The sequence below is a fragment of the Myxocyprinus asiaticus genome, chromosome 40 (genome assembly GCF_019703515.2).
Source record: "Myxocyprinus asiaticus isolate MX2 ecotype Aquarium Trade chromosome 40, UBuf_Myxa_2, whole genome shotgun sequence".
NCBI classification, from domain to species: Eukaryota; Metazoa; Chordata; class Actinopteri; order Cypriniformes; family Catostomidae; genus Myxocyprinus; species Myxocyprinus asiaticus.
This window is the reverse complement of record NC_059383.1, coordinates 9734960-9752404: the sequence shown is the minus strand read 5'-3', so window position 1 is coordinate 9752404 and position 17445 is coordinate 9734960. Positions and strand designations below refer to the sequence as shown.

Sequence of the window (17445 nt, the reverse complement as noted above, 5' to 3'; positions counted from 1 at the left end):
GACTTGTTCTGAGAATGGAATTTTAGTTTGGATGATAGAATTCACAAATGATTCTAATTTAAGAAGGTTTGAACTAGGTGTTTGATACAACCATACAAAACCATTGACAGAAATCAAGAATTTGTATCATTTGCCTTTTGTCTCAAAAACTTTTTGGTCTATCCAATTTGGTAACATTTGTGAGGCTGAAGCACAAAAATACTGTTAATTCTGTTATTTCAGTACATTCACCTATCTGTCCGACTCAAAAGATTAAAAGCCTTTTATCTCAATATCTTTCCAGCATGAATTTTTCTGCCAGGCTGAGCAAGAACTGAGAAAGAAGTTGTCTGGAGAGAAGTTAGAACATTTCCATACAGGCAGAAAACTAATAAGGAGTTTGCATACAATTAACAAGAAACATGTGGTATGTAAAATGTTCTCCAGACCTCTATCTTTCTGGAACAGAGTGTTTGATGGTGTTGTTTTCTGGTCTAACCATGTCATGTTTACTTTCTTTTAGAAAACATGCAAACCTTTCGAAGACGAAAGATATGTAATCCACCTGCGCACATTCATGGATCATTTTAAAAGATGTGTCCAAAAAGAATTTGGAAAAACACCTAAATGAGCTTGTTGTTTTCACAGTGAAGTTACCTTATTGCCAAACCAAGCAGTGTTAATTTATTAAGGATCATATTTATATTTAATATTTCTATGGAAGTAACATTTTATTTACATTGTGTTTCTGAATGTTTATCTAATTTTGTAACTGAAAATGTATATATATATATATCACTCTCAAACATTGTCTCTTATGTTTCCTTTATTCTATAGATTTTGTGTATATCTGTCTGTGGTTAAAAAATACTAAAAAGGTTGTGCTATTTACAGTGCACTTTAATTGTATTGCAATTTTTGCTTTTTTAGATAAACAATGGACGAGTAAATATTTATGTGCCTATTTTATATATATATATATATATACCTTTTGTGACCTTTTCAGTTCATCTTGTGATTGACATATACACTCACCTGCCACTGTATTAGGTACACCTTTACACCTACACTGTTTTTTTTAATTATTTTTTTTATGGCAGCTGTGGTTGCCAGAATAATTATGTAAAAACTTTAAACAACTTTACAGAACAACCTGTACATTTTACAGTTTAGAACTGTTGTTTTTACTGTATATTTTACCGTGCAGTACCATCATTTATATTAAATGATAAACTTAATATATTAACCTTCTGAAACTGTAAAAATCTGCTTTTCACTTTATAATGTATTGTTAATCACCGTAGTAATTACAGAAGGGCACATGATGAAATTAAATTCATCAATAGTAGCTCATTCCAGGGAATGCCCGATTACTGTTTTTTACTGTAACTTTAACAATAATTTAACGTAAAAAGTACATGTACTCTCTTGTTAAACGTAGTATCAATTTAACCTTTATATGGGAAAATCATACTTTTTACATCTAAAAAAGTATTTTTACAACATTTTACTGTAAAACTACATGTACTGTCTTTTTAAATATATTACCATTTTTTAATGTATATTTTATGGTAACTACTCGTTAACCAATTTACTTTAATTACTGTAGCATTTTTACTGTCTTTTACCATTAAAATTATGGACATTTTTTACAGTGTACTTCTTCATGCGATTATCTAATCCAATCGTGTGTCAGCAGTGCAGTGCATAAAATCATGCAGATATGGGTCAGGAGCTTCAGTTAATGTTCACACCAACCATCAGAATGGGTTGCCACGGTCCAAATCACTAAGATCACATTTTTTCCCCATTCTGATGGTTGGTGTGAACATTAACTGAAGCTCCTGACCCATATCTGCATGATTTATACATTACACTGCTGCCACATGATTGGCTGATTAGATGAATAAGTAGATGTACCTAATAAAGTGGCCGGTGAGTGTATGTGCTTGTGCACATACTGTATGTACATTTGACAGAAATGGTTTAGTTCATAATATCACAATGACATCACAATATACTATATACTAAAATGTTTATTGCATCCAATTACAGCTTGAAAAATACTTTAAATTTACATTGTAAGCATCCTTATTTTGGTAAATGCTAAACTTGTGCACAAATGAATACACTTTTTTTGATGTACACTGGCAGCCAAATGTTTGGAATAATGTACAGATTTTGCTCTTATGGAAAGAAATTGGTACTTTTATTCACCAAAGTGGCATTCAACTGATCACAGTGTATAGTCAGGACATTAATAACGTGAAAAATTACTATTACAATTGGAGGAAAAAAAAAAAAAAACTACAAAGAGCTCTCATCAAAAAATCCTCCACATGCCGCAATGACATCTTTGCAGATCCTTGGCATTCTAGCTGTCAGTTTGTCCAGATACTCAGGTGACATTTCACCCCACACTTCCTGTAGCACTTGCCATAGATGTGGCTGTCTTGTCAGGCACTTCTCACGCACCTCACAGTCTAGCTGATCCCACAAAAGCTCAGTGGGGTTAAGATCCATAACACTCTTCCAATTATCTGTTGTCCAATGTCTGTGTTTCGTTGCCCACTCTAACCTTTTCTCTTTGTTTTTCTGTTTCAAAAGTGGCTTTTTCTTTGCAATTCTTCCCATAAGGCCTGCACCCCTGAGTCTTCTCTTTACTGTTGTACATGAAACTGGTGTTGAGCGGGTAGAATTCAATGAAGCTGTCAGCTGAGGACATGTGAGGCATCTATTTCTCAAACTAGAGACTCTGATGTACTTATCCTCTTGTTTAGTTGTACATCTGACCTTCCACATCTCTTTCTGTCCTTGTTAGAGCCATTTGTCCTTTGTCTTTGAAGACTGTAGTGTACACCTTTGTATGAAATCTTCAGTTTTTTTTGTTTTTTTTTTGGAAATTTCAAGCATTGTATAGCCTTCATTCCTCAAAACAATGATTGACTGACGAGTTTCTAGAGAAAGCTGTTTCTTTTTTGCCATTTTTGACCTAATATTGACCTTAAGACATGTCAGTCTATTGCATACTGTGACAACTCAAAAACAAACACAAGTACAATGTTAAGCATCATTTAACGAACCAAATAGCTTTCAACTGTGTTTGATATAATGGAAAGTGATTTTCTAGTATCAAATGATCAATTTAGCCTGATTACTCAAGGATAAGGTGTTGGAGTGATGGCTGCTGGAAATGAGGCCTGTCTAGATTTGATCAAAAATGATTTTTTCAAATAGTGATGGTGCTGTTTTTTACATCAGTAATGTCCTGACTATACTTTGTGATCAGTTGAATGCCACTTTGGTGAATAAAAGTACCAATTTCCCCGACACCCCACTTACTCTCTGCTCTTCATACAACCCCTAAAGACAAAAGATGCCTATTTTTGGTTGTTGACTCACTGATTAACAATCGTGCATAGAGCTAATGATCACTTGTTTATTCATGCCATTTATAATGTATGCACACTGAATATTTTGCAATATGATCACTGTTAATAAGAGATTAGTGTCATTTTTCTAGAGGGTGTTGTCTGTGATCCAGTGGGCATACATAAAGTAAACTGTCATACACCTTGATCAAATGTGAAAAGAATTCAGTGTCATTCAAAACCCATAAGACTGTCTTATATGGAACACAATTAGAGATGTTTGAATGAATATTGTGGTCCATCTTTTCAATACAATTGCAGTGGATATTGCAATCCCTTGAATGCTGTAATAGTGGCAGTTCGTGCACCTATGTATTTATGGACTATATTTTATTAAAAGCTGAATTTTGGATCAGGGCTTCTCAGAAGCACTATGTGCTTTCTGCTTGCGTAACATTTTCGTGCATTTCTCTCTTCAAAAGCTATAATCTCATTTGTCTGATCAGGTAATTGTGCTGCAAGATTCCATTTACCTTCAAAATCGAGGTTATGAACTATGCTATGAGTTTGAGTGGGCAGGAGCTCAGGCAAATGCTTCATATGTTTATGAGCTTTGTTTGAACTTGTGATGGAGCACATTTACTTAATATAATTAGTTTACCAACTAAATTATCCCAGGCTGGCATTAAATTCACTACACAAATATGCTCTGCATTCAGAAATTTTGTTTAAAATTTCCATTGTTAAAGATTGTTTAAAATTCTGCTGCTCAGTACCTAATAGACTGTATGCCCCTTGCTTTCACCTGTGCCAATAGCACTGAAATGTAGGCCAGTGCCCCATAGTGGAAGCTAATGTAGAGTGATATAACCACACTTCATGCATTATGCAGAGGCAATTCTAGAGCCAAGTGTGCACACATCCCACAATCCTACACGCATTTAAAGGGACGCAAATGATCAGATACCCGTGCCTGTCAGCCACAGGGTCAACTCTATTACAATTTTCTGGTGTCACATTGCCTTGGCCTACTCTTCTTTGATGCCTGTGTTCAGGGGTGTAGATTCCAGGGGGCAACAAGCAAGTACAACCCCCCCCCCCCCCAACCCCCTAGTTGGTATAAGTTAAGAAAAGGCCATTTTGAATCTATGCTCCTTACCCCTCACCAGTGCAGTATAAAATCCTAAATTAAGTTTAGATTAATTAAGTTTAGATTAATTAAGTAAGATTAAAGATGTTAAGATTAAGAATCAGTATACAGTACTGTGCAAAAGTCTTGGGCATTAGATGTTTCACAAAAAACATTTGTCTTAAGATGGTTATTTTATATCTTCTGCTATAGAGGTTCAATAGGAAACATCAGTTTTAGATTTCCAAACATTCCTTTTGCAAATAGAATTGAATAGAAGTAGAACAAGGAGTCCTGCAACAGATGGTATGTCCCCCACAGAGCCCGAATCTCATCATCGAGTCAGTCTGGGATTACATGAAGAGACCGAAGCAATTGTGACAGCCTAAAGAGATAGAAAAACTGTGGCAAGTTCTCCAAGAAGCTTGGAACATCCAATCTGCCAACAACCCTGAAAAACTGTGGCAAGTGAACCAAGTAGAACTGGTGCTGTTTTAAAATCATAGGATGGTCACACAAATATTTATTTAGTTTAGGGTTTGTTTGTTTGTTTGTTTGTTTGTTTGTTTGTTTGTTTTTGTTTACTGCACTTTTTATAAAGTTGATTTATAAATAAATATTATTCATGGCATTGTTTTTGATAAGATCCTAACTATACAACATTTTTCACAACGGCTTAAAACTTTCGCACAGTACTGTATTTAAAAATCTCTGGATCTCTTTCAACAATAATGGTTCCACTTATAACTAAATGGTTTTAAAGTGCTAAATGAAGTGCTATGAGAGATGCTCATTCAGAAAGTTTTGTGAGAGTCTCATTTGCATATTACTAAGGTTGTGTTTAGGGTTAGATTTAGTGGTAAGGTTAAGCTTAGGGGTAGGTGTAGAGACTCTGTAGGACATCAAGCAAACACAAGGTGAGTCCCAAACGGCATACTACTGCACTATTCCACGTCATTTTTTAGTGTAAGTAGCGCAAGCAGTATGTTAACACTGAAAATGCAAAAAAAAAAAAAAAAAAAAGAAGAAGTGTACTACGAGTGCCTGAATGATGCACTTCTTAAACTGTCAAAGCGGAGTTTGGAATGTTGGACAAGGGATTGTTCACCCAAAAAATTAAATTCAGTCATTGTTTACCAACCTCTGTGTTGTTATTACCCCATTTCTTTTTCTTAACACAAAGGGAGAAATTGTGAAAAAAATTTGTGCTCAGTGATGTCATACAATGGTATTTTATGGTGACCACCTCTTCAAGCTTCAAAAGGATGCAAAAGTATAATTCAATCTATAATAATTCTAATAAATTATTCCATGAGAATCATGATTGTTCTGAATGCATATGATAAGGTTTGATGAGAAACAAACCAAAAACTAATGTATTATTTAGTAAAACTCTTGAACGAATGCTGCTGTGCTGTGTGCATTCATGAGACCTCACGAGAGCACACAGACCCCGTTCGCAAAATGGGGCGTTCAAGCGAAAACTCATTTTGTTTTTCTAAAAACAGGTCCACTTATTTGTCTACCTGTTGATAGTGACAACAGAACGATTTTGGACAGGTGCCTGTTCACAGCGGACGGGGTTACCTGGATGACGTCGAAAAAAGAAACCGAGTGATCGACAGAATGTACAGTCACTCATCACGGCTGGTTAAATCAAAAACTCTGATTAACGTAGAAACTATACCTTTATTTGCGTGACGTTTGCTGTCAGGTTAGGACATGGTGTGACAGTATCTTCCTCAGCCTCTTCAATCCCTCTTAGTTTGATTTCAGAGTACTCCGTTTCAAACAAATAAGGCTGGGCATAGAAATGCATTTATTCTCTGATTACAAACTCATCAGACATGTTTAGTAAGTTTTGGTTCTCTTGTTTGTGTGTAGCTGTGTTGTGTTCTGTTGTTTCTCTTGCTGTGGTGGACCTGTTTTTAGATTTAAAAAAATAGTTTTCGTTTGAACACACCATCTTGGGCTGCATGAATTTCTGCTCTTGTGCGCTGTCATGAACGTGCACAACAGTTTCAGTCAACAGTATCGCTAAATAATACATTCGATTTCACTTTGTTTCTCACCAAACCTTGTCATATACTTTCAGAACTATCATGAGTCTCATGGAATCATTTATTAGACTTATGAATTATATTTTTGTGTCCTTTTGAAGCTTGAAGAAGTGGTCACCATAAACTGCCATTATATGACATCACTGAGCACAACATTTTTCTCAATTTCTCCCATTGTGTTAAGAAAAAGAAAGTCATATGGGGTTATAACAACACAGGGATGAGTAAACAATAACTGAATTTTAATTTTAGGGTGAACTATCCCTTTAATGCATTATGCGCGGCTTATGTGCTCGCGGCATCCCGTATGTAAGCGGAAGGGGTGGAGATGCCTGGCTGCAATACTAGTCTGTCAAAACTATTGTAAATAATTAGGTGCGTCCTAAACCGCACACTTCTGCACTATTCTATGCCGTTTTGTAGTGTAAGTAGTGCGTGTAGTGTTAACACTGAAAATGCGACAAAAAGAAGTGTAGGTCTACTACGAGTACAGGATGATACACATCTTCAACCATCAGAATGGAGTGTGGAATGTTGGACATTTCATGTACTCAGCGCTCGCGGCTTGCCATACGTAGCGGAAGGGGTAGAGTTACCTGGCTGCATTGCTGTTTTGACAAAACAATTGTAAATAATGAAGAATGTAGCAACTAGCGAAACTTCAGTGAAGACAGCACCTCACAAATGTGATTTGAATGCTTTACCATCACCCCACGCAGTGTAAATATATTCATTATTTGAGATATAAGTGTTGAACTAAGGTTGGTTAATGTGCTAAATCTAGCGGCAACACATCACATGCATTTGAAATGTCACTTCCGTCAGCTGTGACATTCAAACGGCGAACGCTTCTGTGTATAAACCGTTAAATGTTCCATTTGGGACAATACTACTTTTTTGAAAATTCATACATTACATGGCTGAGGGCATTATATATTGTAAGTGCATAGTGTATAGTGTGTGAAAGTTGCATGTGGCTCTCGCGAGACTTTAGGTAACCAGGCGGTTATACCTACAATGCAAGTTCTTACGTGATCACATGTGCCACTGAACTCATGAACGTGTAACGGACATCTATATTTTCACTGAGAAAATACCAAAAAGAAGTCGTGTTTTGTGTTGAAAAGACGTGTGAGCATCATGACAACAGCAAAGTGGCAATGATGCTGCATTTCATTTATAGTGAACCAAACCCAAAACTTATGCTTAACAAGCAAAACTAGGAGTGTTCCTATATACTATAGGAAGGTGACATTCAAATCAGTCTACAAAGAGTGACAAACACAAAGGAGTCCAGAGTTGACACGCCCAAATTTCACCTTTGAAGTACAGCCTCAAGTTTCCCGGTAACCGTATCCCCCACGAGTTATCGCTTTGAGACACCGCGGGCAAGTGCCTAAGGTGGTTTGGCATGTGATGATGATAGGAAAGGACTCATAAAGCACACCGGGCTTGCACTCTGCCTCTGCATTGGCTACATTCTCATGTGTTGCTGCTGGCACTGTATGAATAATTGAAGCATCTGTGTCTTAACTCTGCCAGTCTCATTCGCAGAGCCAGAGTGTCGGTGCAAGAACAAGCGCTTGTCCCGCAGAGGGAGAAGGGGGTGCGCCGTGTCCTCCCAGAGATAGTCGTGGCTGTATGGCCTTCACCCTCATTCTGTCAGATCTTCTTTGCTCTGAAATAAAAACATGAATTCACTCTCTTTCTTTCTTCCAGACATGCATACCTCAAGCCACCTCAGATAGTCAAGTTAAAAAAAACACGGTCTTTTCAAGAGCCATTTTTGCTTGCATAGAGTTCAAGTAGGGGCGGACTGGCCATAGGGAGCACCGGGTGTTTTCCTGGTGGGCCGCTAGGTAATTTGGGCCGGCCCGCTGCTGCACAAGAACCGACCCATCCTACAGGCAATATAGGTGACCACCCTGGCCTCAAAAATGGCCGTGCAGACATCATAAAAAAGCGAAAATGTAATAAACTCCCCTTTTCTCCCCAATTTGGAATGTCCAATTCCCAATGCGCTCTATGTCCTCGTGGTGGCGTAGGATGAATCTCAATTGCCTTCGCATCTGAGACCATCAATCCACGCATCTTATCACGTGGCTTGTTAAGCGCATTACCGCGGAGACGTAGCACGTGTGGAGGCCCACGCTATTCTCCACGGCATCCACGCACAACTCACCACATGCCCCACCAAGAGCGAGAACCACATTATAGCGACCACGAGGAGGTTACCCCATGTGACTCTACCCTCCCTTGCAACCGGGCCAACTTGGTTGCTTAAGAGACCTGGTTGGAGTCACAGCACAACATTCAAACTCGTGACTCCAGGGGTGGTAGTCAGCGTCAGTACTCGCTGAGCTACACAGGCCCCTGAATGGCTTTTATTTTGAAATTACTTACACATCGAGAGTGCATATTTGGAAGAGCGCAACAACTCTGTACCTTGTGTGGACCTCATTATCTGACATACAAATTACAATAATGGTGACAACCAAAAACAACATTAAGTATAAGATGAGCTCAATAACAGTAGCGTATATAAAATCTGCAAACAGTTAAGCTATGAGCAGTACATGGTCATTTGCATAATTTACTGACACCACAAAGCATTTCTGGGAGCTGAAGCCTGGAATAATGCTCACGCCTGATAAAAATGCAGAAAATAAGTCATGAAAAATATTACTTTGTAGCTATTTGAGAATTTGAGCCTTACTTTGTTTAAAGGATAGCAGAAACAGCACTTGTCAAAGCATAGGGATATTCACTTTTTCTCAAGAATAATCTGGGTAAGGAATTAAAACACTGCAGATATAAAGATGCAACAAACTCACAGAGTGAAAGTATGAGCAAAAAATCTGCAAAATATCTGCAAAGATCTACTCTTTAAAAGGTATGTTTATTTATTTATTTTTACATATATTTATATTTGTTTATATTTATGTATGTACAGTACATATTCTGGCCAAATTTGTTTTCACTGATTTATTTTTAAGTTAACATTTACACATAGTTATGTGAGTAATTGACATGACATTTTAAGCATTGTCATTAGTGTCCTGCTGTGTGACACTTTCTTCATCTAACTATTTTAAACAATATTTTATGATCTTGTATAGCTATATATACATATATAATATATTATTATTATACTTTTTCCACAACCTCATATTAACTAAGACAATAGTTTATTTGCACTTCTAGAAAAAAGTTGAAAGGTGATTAAGATCTTTTAAAACTTTGAAGAAATGCTGACGTCACAGCACCTAAAATACACACTTTCCCTTGTACTTTCATGTAAATTTTAACCTAACATCTGTATGTTGGGAAAAAAGTTTTCTGACATGTTATTTGTATGAACTATAAACTGCTTATTTTAGTGCTTTCTCTAAAAATTCAACTCACATTTATAGTGGTTTATATGTTTTAAAGTTATGACAATTTTTGCGCTGGTGGGGCCCGTTGTCATGACTGGCAGTCAATAGAAATGTCTTGTTTTCAACACAAAATTTTTAAATTGAGCTGGAAAATTAAATCAATGAGCCGCTGTGTTATGGCATGGTGTGTTGCGGGCTGGGTTTGGGGGCCAGAAAGTCTAGGGCCACTTTTTAGTCCCAGTCCGCCCCTGGGTTCAAGAATATTCCAGTCTCAATTGACAGCATTTGTGGCATAGTGTTGATTACCACAAAAATAAATTGACATAACTTTTCATAAATTTTTTTTTACAAAAATGAAGTTACAGTGAGACTCTTATAAAGTGAATGGGGCCAATGTGTTTTTTATTATTATTATTTACAGTCATTTTAGGGATTACGCCATTACATTTTCATAGCAACAAAGTTGTAAAACTGGATATAACTTTACACAGAAAAGGTATTTTACCACACTTAAATTATGTTAACACGCATATTGTTTACCTCTTGTGGCTATACTTTTGAAAAGCTGAGTATTTTAACGTTTATGGATTGGCCTCATTCACTTCCACTGTAAGTGCCTCATAATGCATCATAAACCCATATGCTTTTTTTAAAGAAAAGGAGAGACAACAATTCGAAAATATTTTTGTGGTAATCAGCTTAATTTTTATTGAACCCGGATTATTCCTTTAAATTGGCTTTGGTGCTTTGAAATACATTTTTTTTTTTAAATATTATAACAGGAAGAAATGGTTCTAAATCGCACTTAATAGTGGGCAGGTTTGGGGAGTAACGAAATACATGTAATGGGATTACGTATTCAAAATATAAGTAACTGTTTTCCACTACAGTTACAATTTAAATCATTTGTATTTAGAATACAGTTACATTCAAAAAGTATTTTGATTACTTAAGAGATTACTTTGCATTTTATTGTCATTTGTTTCATTTAATATTTAGTCCTTTCAGATGGAAAACATTTATACATATAAATGATGCGATCCAAAGTGCATTTGAACAGCGGTGAAACACTTTCTTATGATGTGTTACATTCATACGAGCAGACAGAGAAGTAAGTTTGAAGTAAGTTTGGTTTGATTGTCATCTTTACGCTAAGCTAAAATGCTATTTCTAGCCGTTTTACATGCACATATTACCAGGCACGATCTTATTTTTTTATCAAGAAAATTCACGTTGGATCATAATTTATTTTTTTCTAGTAAGACCTTTGATATTAGGGCAAAAATCTTATTCTTGATAATAATTTTTGTATTGTTTTCCTGTAAAAATATCTAAAAATCCTTAAAATAAGATCAATTTGATTGATCTTGTTTTAGAAACAACACTGCATAAGATATTTCAGTTTTTCAGAGATGTATTTTTAACATGTGTATATTGTCTTACTATACTGGCAGAGTTTTTATAGTCAAAACAAGTGAAAAAATCTACCAGTGCTGAAGAAGTAATCCAAAGTATTTAGAATACATTACTGACCTTGAGTAATCTAACGGAATACGTTACAAATGACATTTTACAGCATGTATTCTGTAATCTGTAGTGGAATATATTTCAAAAGTAACCCTCCCAACCCTGATGGAAGGCCTGTGCCCCAATCCTAATAAATTGCCTAAAACGCCACTGGTAAAGAGCCTTAAACCCAAACACAAAGGACAATTTCGGCAAAAAAAAAAAAAAAAAAAAAAAAGTTCTTTAGGTAGATTTATGGTTCCAAATTAAACTATGAAAGCCAGTAAAAAGGGAACCCTCCTATTTTTAGAGTATTGGTTTCTGGATTCTAGCATCAGTAGATAGTTTTCTGCAGAACTGGATTAAAACGTTATTTGCAGAACTTTGTCCTATGGCATCAGCCTGTAAAACCCGTTTTGGTTATAACTGGAAGCTCATTTTAGTGCAGCCGAAAATACGTGTCTGAAGTTTGAAAGCTATTTCATGAAAATTCAAAATTATAAACTGAACCAACAATAGGCAGTAACAGCGTTTGAACACACCATAGGACGTCCATTATGACACATGAGTTACTAGCCTATAGACCTCTACCTTTCAATAGATCATCAATAATTCAGTCGCCACCACTGGCCACATGCCCCTGCTCTGTGCTGAACTTAGATTGGCTTACACTATTGTTTGGGGGTTATGATATACAAAGTTGAATTACTGCCATTAATTATTTATGATTCGCATATGATTCCACACACCTCCATCATTTTAGACGTGTAACTCATCTGGGACTGATAATATATATATATATATATATATATATATATATATATATATATATATATATATATATATATATAGTTTTTTTTTTTTTTTCAATTAGAAAAGAAAAGGGGGGGGGGGGTTGATACTTCTTCAACTTAACGATTACTTGACTAAAAAGCAAATGCGATTTAAAATTTCGAGTTTGGTTTGTTTTGTCGAAGAAAAACAAAACGCCGATTCAAAGTAGTTGCCTACTGAAATTGCAAAATAAATAAATAAATAAGGTAAATACCTTGAATTAAATAGGCTACACTGAATTAAAGAAATATGTCAGACTAACCTACATTAGCTAAATTTTATATCGGCCACATAATATCTATAAACAAATGTCTATATTATCCATAAATAAGCAACACAATTAAAATGTTTACACAAATCGTTATTTTAAAAAAATAATAATAAAAAAAATGCAAATATTAGTGTTTCCAAGGTTATAAAATAAAGTATTCCTTTTATGCTGTTCTGCTTTAAAATTCACGATTTGGGCGAATTAAATCTCAACGTGAAACATTACGCGCAACGAATTAACTCGCGAATTTAGCAATGAAATCACTACAAAGCATATAATCATTTTTATTATAGCAATTGTAGAGTAATACTTATAGTAGCTAAATAAAAAAATAAAAAATAGAACATTCTGAATTTAAAAAAAAAAATGTACCATTTTCATTTCGTTTTTAAAATAGAAATATACTTGTAAAAATCTACTACAACATCATAGCACGAATAAGTTCTTCAGACGTGACAGTGAAATGAGGCAAAAACGACTCGGATCATCATCTTACCTGAACACACGGAGTCTTCCTCCATCCCTTGAGCCTGTAAGTAGAGTTCCTGACTAACAACTGTCCCCTCAGCTCTCGGGCTGTTTTATACCAATATACAATGAATATTGCATCGTCATTACTTAATAATTTCAAATCCCTCTGCACAAAGCCGTGACAGACATTTATTATTTAGCGGTATCTGCTTAAAGAAGTTGCCAAGCGAATTAGAATAAAGGGGAAAGGATTTAAAGTTGATTTTGTGATTGTTTTCTCTTTATTGTGACTGAAATGAGGGGATGTTTAGTCTGTATTTCATTACATTTTAAACACAATTGAGATCAAGAGGCTAATTAATAAAACAACACGTCATTCTTACAATGATTTTGACGCGTCTAGATTGGTTGGATGCAATTTATGTAAAATGAAGAAAATATGCAGTCCATGTGGGGTTATCAAAATTGCGACACGTGGCATTTTCAGTAAAAGAGAGAGAGAGAGAGAGAGAGAGAGAGAGAGAGAGAGAGAGAGATTTCGAGCGTCCTATACAGTAAATCTGAACTGAATTAGATGTTATCCGTTTTTCTGTTCATTTGTTCAAACTGGAAACATCATGTGAACTCTTCAGAAGGAGATATCAACTGACTCACGAAGGCTTTGAAAAAAGTCAACAATTTATTAAATGACATTCAAAGTCACACATTTTGTAAAGTGGAGATTAAACGTGAGAGTGAGTGCAGTGGCTACATTAATGCAAATCAAATAGCAGCATTCTTCATTACACCATCAGTTTTGCACATCTGGATCACTTTGACTTACTGATGATAATTCACGAGGGGGTAAAAAATCGTGTCGATTTGTGACAACATGTGATTTCCACCATACAGGCTATGCAGTCACGTATGCCAAGACATTCAAACGATTATTACAAACGTCAGTACACAAATGTCAAAAGGCATTTCAAGTGATATAACACAATGTAGACCTTGTGCGTAAATGGTATAGTTAATAAATATAAATAAGTCTTTAAATGTAATCTTTAAATACCAAAAACACACGTACACACTTCAAAATATAATTTCACGTGTGATAATACTGAAACAAAGTTTTAGCTGTTCAGTTAATCTCCTGGAAAATAAGTTTGATTATTTTCACCGAAAAAAAAAAAAAAAAAAGAAAGAAAAAAATGAAAGAAAAAAAAGAAGAAAAAAATGACAAATAAATAAATAAATAAATGAATAAATGAAAGAAAAAGAAGAAAAAAAATGACAAAAAAATAAAACAAATAAAAAAATGAAAGAAAAAAAGAAGAAAAAAATGAAAGAAAAAAATAATTTTTTTTTATATAATGTAGTGCCAAATTAATATCCATTTAATTATTTTCTTAAAGAACAGGTGACACTTTACATTACAATGACCATAACACAAATTACATGTGTCTATTATTCATTAATATCGTAATAATAATAATACCACGTGTAACCGGGAAATAATTACACATTAAATGCATGTAATTAAACAACATTAGCTACATGTTGTTCATTAGTGTTACACCTATACGTAATTACACATGATCACTGTCATGTAAAGTGTGACCAAAAATTAGGCTAATTAATATTATGTGAAGTTGTGTAAAATTGTAGGGTGTGCCAAGTGAAGGCAATATGAAAAGTAGGTTGGCTACTTTGAGTCTTTACAGGCTTAAAATGATTTAAAGAAATATTTAGATCCCTGTGGTGTTCCTTAAATGTCTAGTTTGCAATAACAAGACTAGTGCACTGCTGAATATTTCATCCTTTTCTGTTTTTGCCGTTGATTGCAGAACCAAACCCGAACCACGTTCTTCTTTAGATCCAACTTCTCCGCGATCGCTGCGATTTTCTCGGACGACGGTCGCGGCTGGATGGCGAAATACGCCTCCAGCGATCGCTTCTCCGGAGCTGCGATCGACGTGCGCTTTCGTTTCCTCTCGTTGCCGTTAAAGGGGTCTGGTTTGCCGTTTTTCTCCCGGTAAGCCGCTTCGGCCTCCTCCAGCCAGGCTTGGAGGACGGGTTTGAGGGCGATCATGTTGTTGTGGGAAAGCGTTAACGACTCGAACCTGCAGATGGTGCTTTGGCTAAGCGACCCGACCCCTGGTATCTTCAAGTTAGCGAGGGCAGAACCCACGTCCGCCTGGGTCACTCCGAGCTTTATCCTCCGCTGTTTGAACCTCTCCGCGAACGCTTCCAGCTCTCTGGGATCGGACTCCACATCATTGACGCACGCCATCCCGTGGTGGACCGTCAGGGCGTGCGGGTGGCCCATGGCCATGGCTTGGTGCAGGTGACCCATTTGCAGGTGGTGCTGGTGGGCTTGCGTGGTCATCACCGACGGGTCCGGCGGGGCCCCCATCCCACTGACGGATAAACTCGAGGAGATGTGGTCGAGCAGGTCCCCCTCCAGGGTCTGGTGGCTGAGGTGGTGGTGATGGTGCGAGGGCAGGTTGGTCGAAGGGTGCGATATGGGCACTGTGGAGGAGGAGGACGTGCAGGGGACGCTGCTCATGGTATGGTAGGTGACGTCCGTCTTGAAAGGGTGACTCTTGCCGTGAGACACAATGTCAGCCGCCACCAGAGCTTCAGCGCGGGCCAGCAGACTCTCATCAAAGCCGCTGAATATATTGCCCTGGAGCTGCAGGCAAGAGCGCGCATATGGAAGTCAGTGGGGAATTGTGTCAACTCCGGATTAAAGAACATTCCCAAGCACACTCCTCAAAGCACAGGTCATAAAAATTAATATGAAAGCAGGAGCTTTTGCTTGGATAGGCATGTGCGGGAGAGGGAGACAGAGGAGGAGAGGAGGAGAGGAGGTGGGGGAGGGAGTGATGTTGGAGCAACTCAAAACACCTCAAAGTGACAGAACTGAGACAGTACGAGTAGATTAGCGTGAGACATACCTGCGGGGCAGGTAGACACACCCGCCGCATGCCCTCGGAGCTCGCGTGCAGCGCGGGGTGCATGGAGAAGTGCTGCTTGCCGTTCATTGCCATCATCTTCGTTGCGCACCTTGCAGGTAAGTGGACCTGACATGGAGGCGACGCGGCGCTCTGGCTCGACGCTCGTCGTGTGTGCTGTTTCCATTGGCAGCACCGCCTGGTGCCCCCCCTCACTGCCCTCCTGCCTCCACCCGCTCCTGTGTTCAACTTTCAAGCTGCAAGTCAGTGAGCGCAAGAGGGCTGGCGCGCAAGCGTCGCTTACTGTACCAAATAAATGTGTCCAAGTTGCGGATGAAAATATTTCAATAACGAGTATAGAACATATTCAATATAGAATTCAATACAGCAGTCATTACAATGGAATAAATATTTATTTGATTGTTGTCTTTGCTTTGTTTTTTATAAGTTTTAATACAATTTATATTTGATCTAATTATTTAATATTGTTTATTATTATTATTATTATTTATTCTCTTATATTTTTACCATTATTTTATTTTGTATTTACGTTTTGAGAAATAGGGCTTCTGATTTGACAAACGGCTTATAAGATGTTTGGAAATAATAATTACAGATGCACTATACGTGCAAAAATAATAAATGTGTCCAGTGTAGATTATTCTTAGTTTGTGATGTATTTATACTTAATACAGGGCTTGGGTAGGCTATATTTGTTTTATTTATATATTTGACACACTGTACTACAGTAACAATATTATATACAGTAATATACTGCTAACTCAAAGAGCATTTTTGTAGATTTTTTAAATGCATACAATCCAAGAATTTATAGTCATTTATAATTAATGTATTGTGATGTCATTATAAAATGCGGTGTAATAGCAACATTAATAAAACAATATGTACTTGCTCAAAGTGGTGTTTTTATTGTGCTTCATTTCTTTAAGTGCTAAGATTAAAATTGTGATTTTGTTTTATTTATTTTTTAAATAAATATTTACACACACACACACACACACACACACACACACACACATATATATATATATATATATATATATATATTCACTTTACATCTCTGATTATTGAGATAATGGACCAAAAATGTCCTACATACAAAAGTCCTCTTTGTGTAAAAAAAAATCAAAATAAAAAAAAAAAAAAAAAAAAAAAATCATACAAATCATAAATATAAAGATACTGAAAAGGTTTCATCTAAAGGGAATATGTATCCTCAGGGCATTTATTATTTATATTTGTAAATAATTTCAATAGAATTTTTTAAAGTGCATGCTCTATACTTGGAAGCACATGCAACTTATCCTGCCCTCAGAGGTCACAATGTTAAACTGCCAAACAAAGTGTTTAAAAATGCAACAAATTCATAAATATAAATATCAAATGAAAGGTATGGATCAGTAAGATAACAAACAACATATGATATTTTCCATAATCAAAGTTGTGTCCTGGCTTTGTGTCAACTCCGTCATATTTTTTTATAAGCCTGA

At 36.4% G+C, this 17445-nt stretch overlaps 1 protein-coding gene across 1 annotated transcript; it reads right to left on the bottom strand.

Annotated features, from left to right (window-relative positions):
- Positions 1-14490: 14490 nt before the first annotated feature.
- On the bottom strand, positions 14491-16211 carry LOC127430434 (POU domain, class 4, transcription factor 3). Its single transcript, XM_051680196.1, has 2 exons — positions 15938-16211; positions 14491-15672 (listed from the first exon to the last, which is right to left on the bottom strand). The coding sequence occupies exons 1-2, from the start codon at positions 16031-16033 to the stop codon at positions 14773-14775; spliced, it is 996 nt and encodes a 331-aa protein (XP_051536156.1). The 5' UTR covers positions 16034-16211; the 3' UTR covers positions 14491-14772.
- Between the last annotated feature and the right edge of the window lie 1234 nt (positions 16212-17445).

Coding starts and splice junctions, on each gene's coding strand:
- LOC127430434 (XM_051680196.1), bottom strand. CDS start 16,033: ATGATGGCAATGAACGGCAAGCAGCACTTCTCCATGCACCCCGCGCTG. Junction 15,673..15,937: donor TGTGTCTACCTGCCCCGCAG/GTATGTCTCACG, acceptor TCTTGCCTGCAG/CTCCAGGGCAATATATTCAG.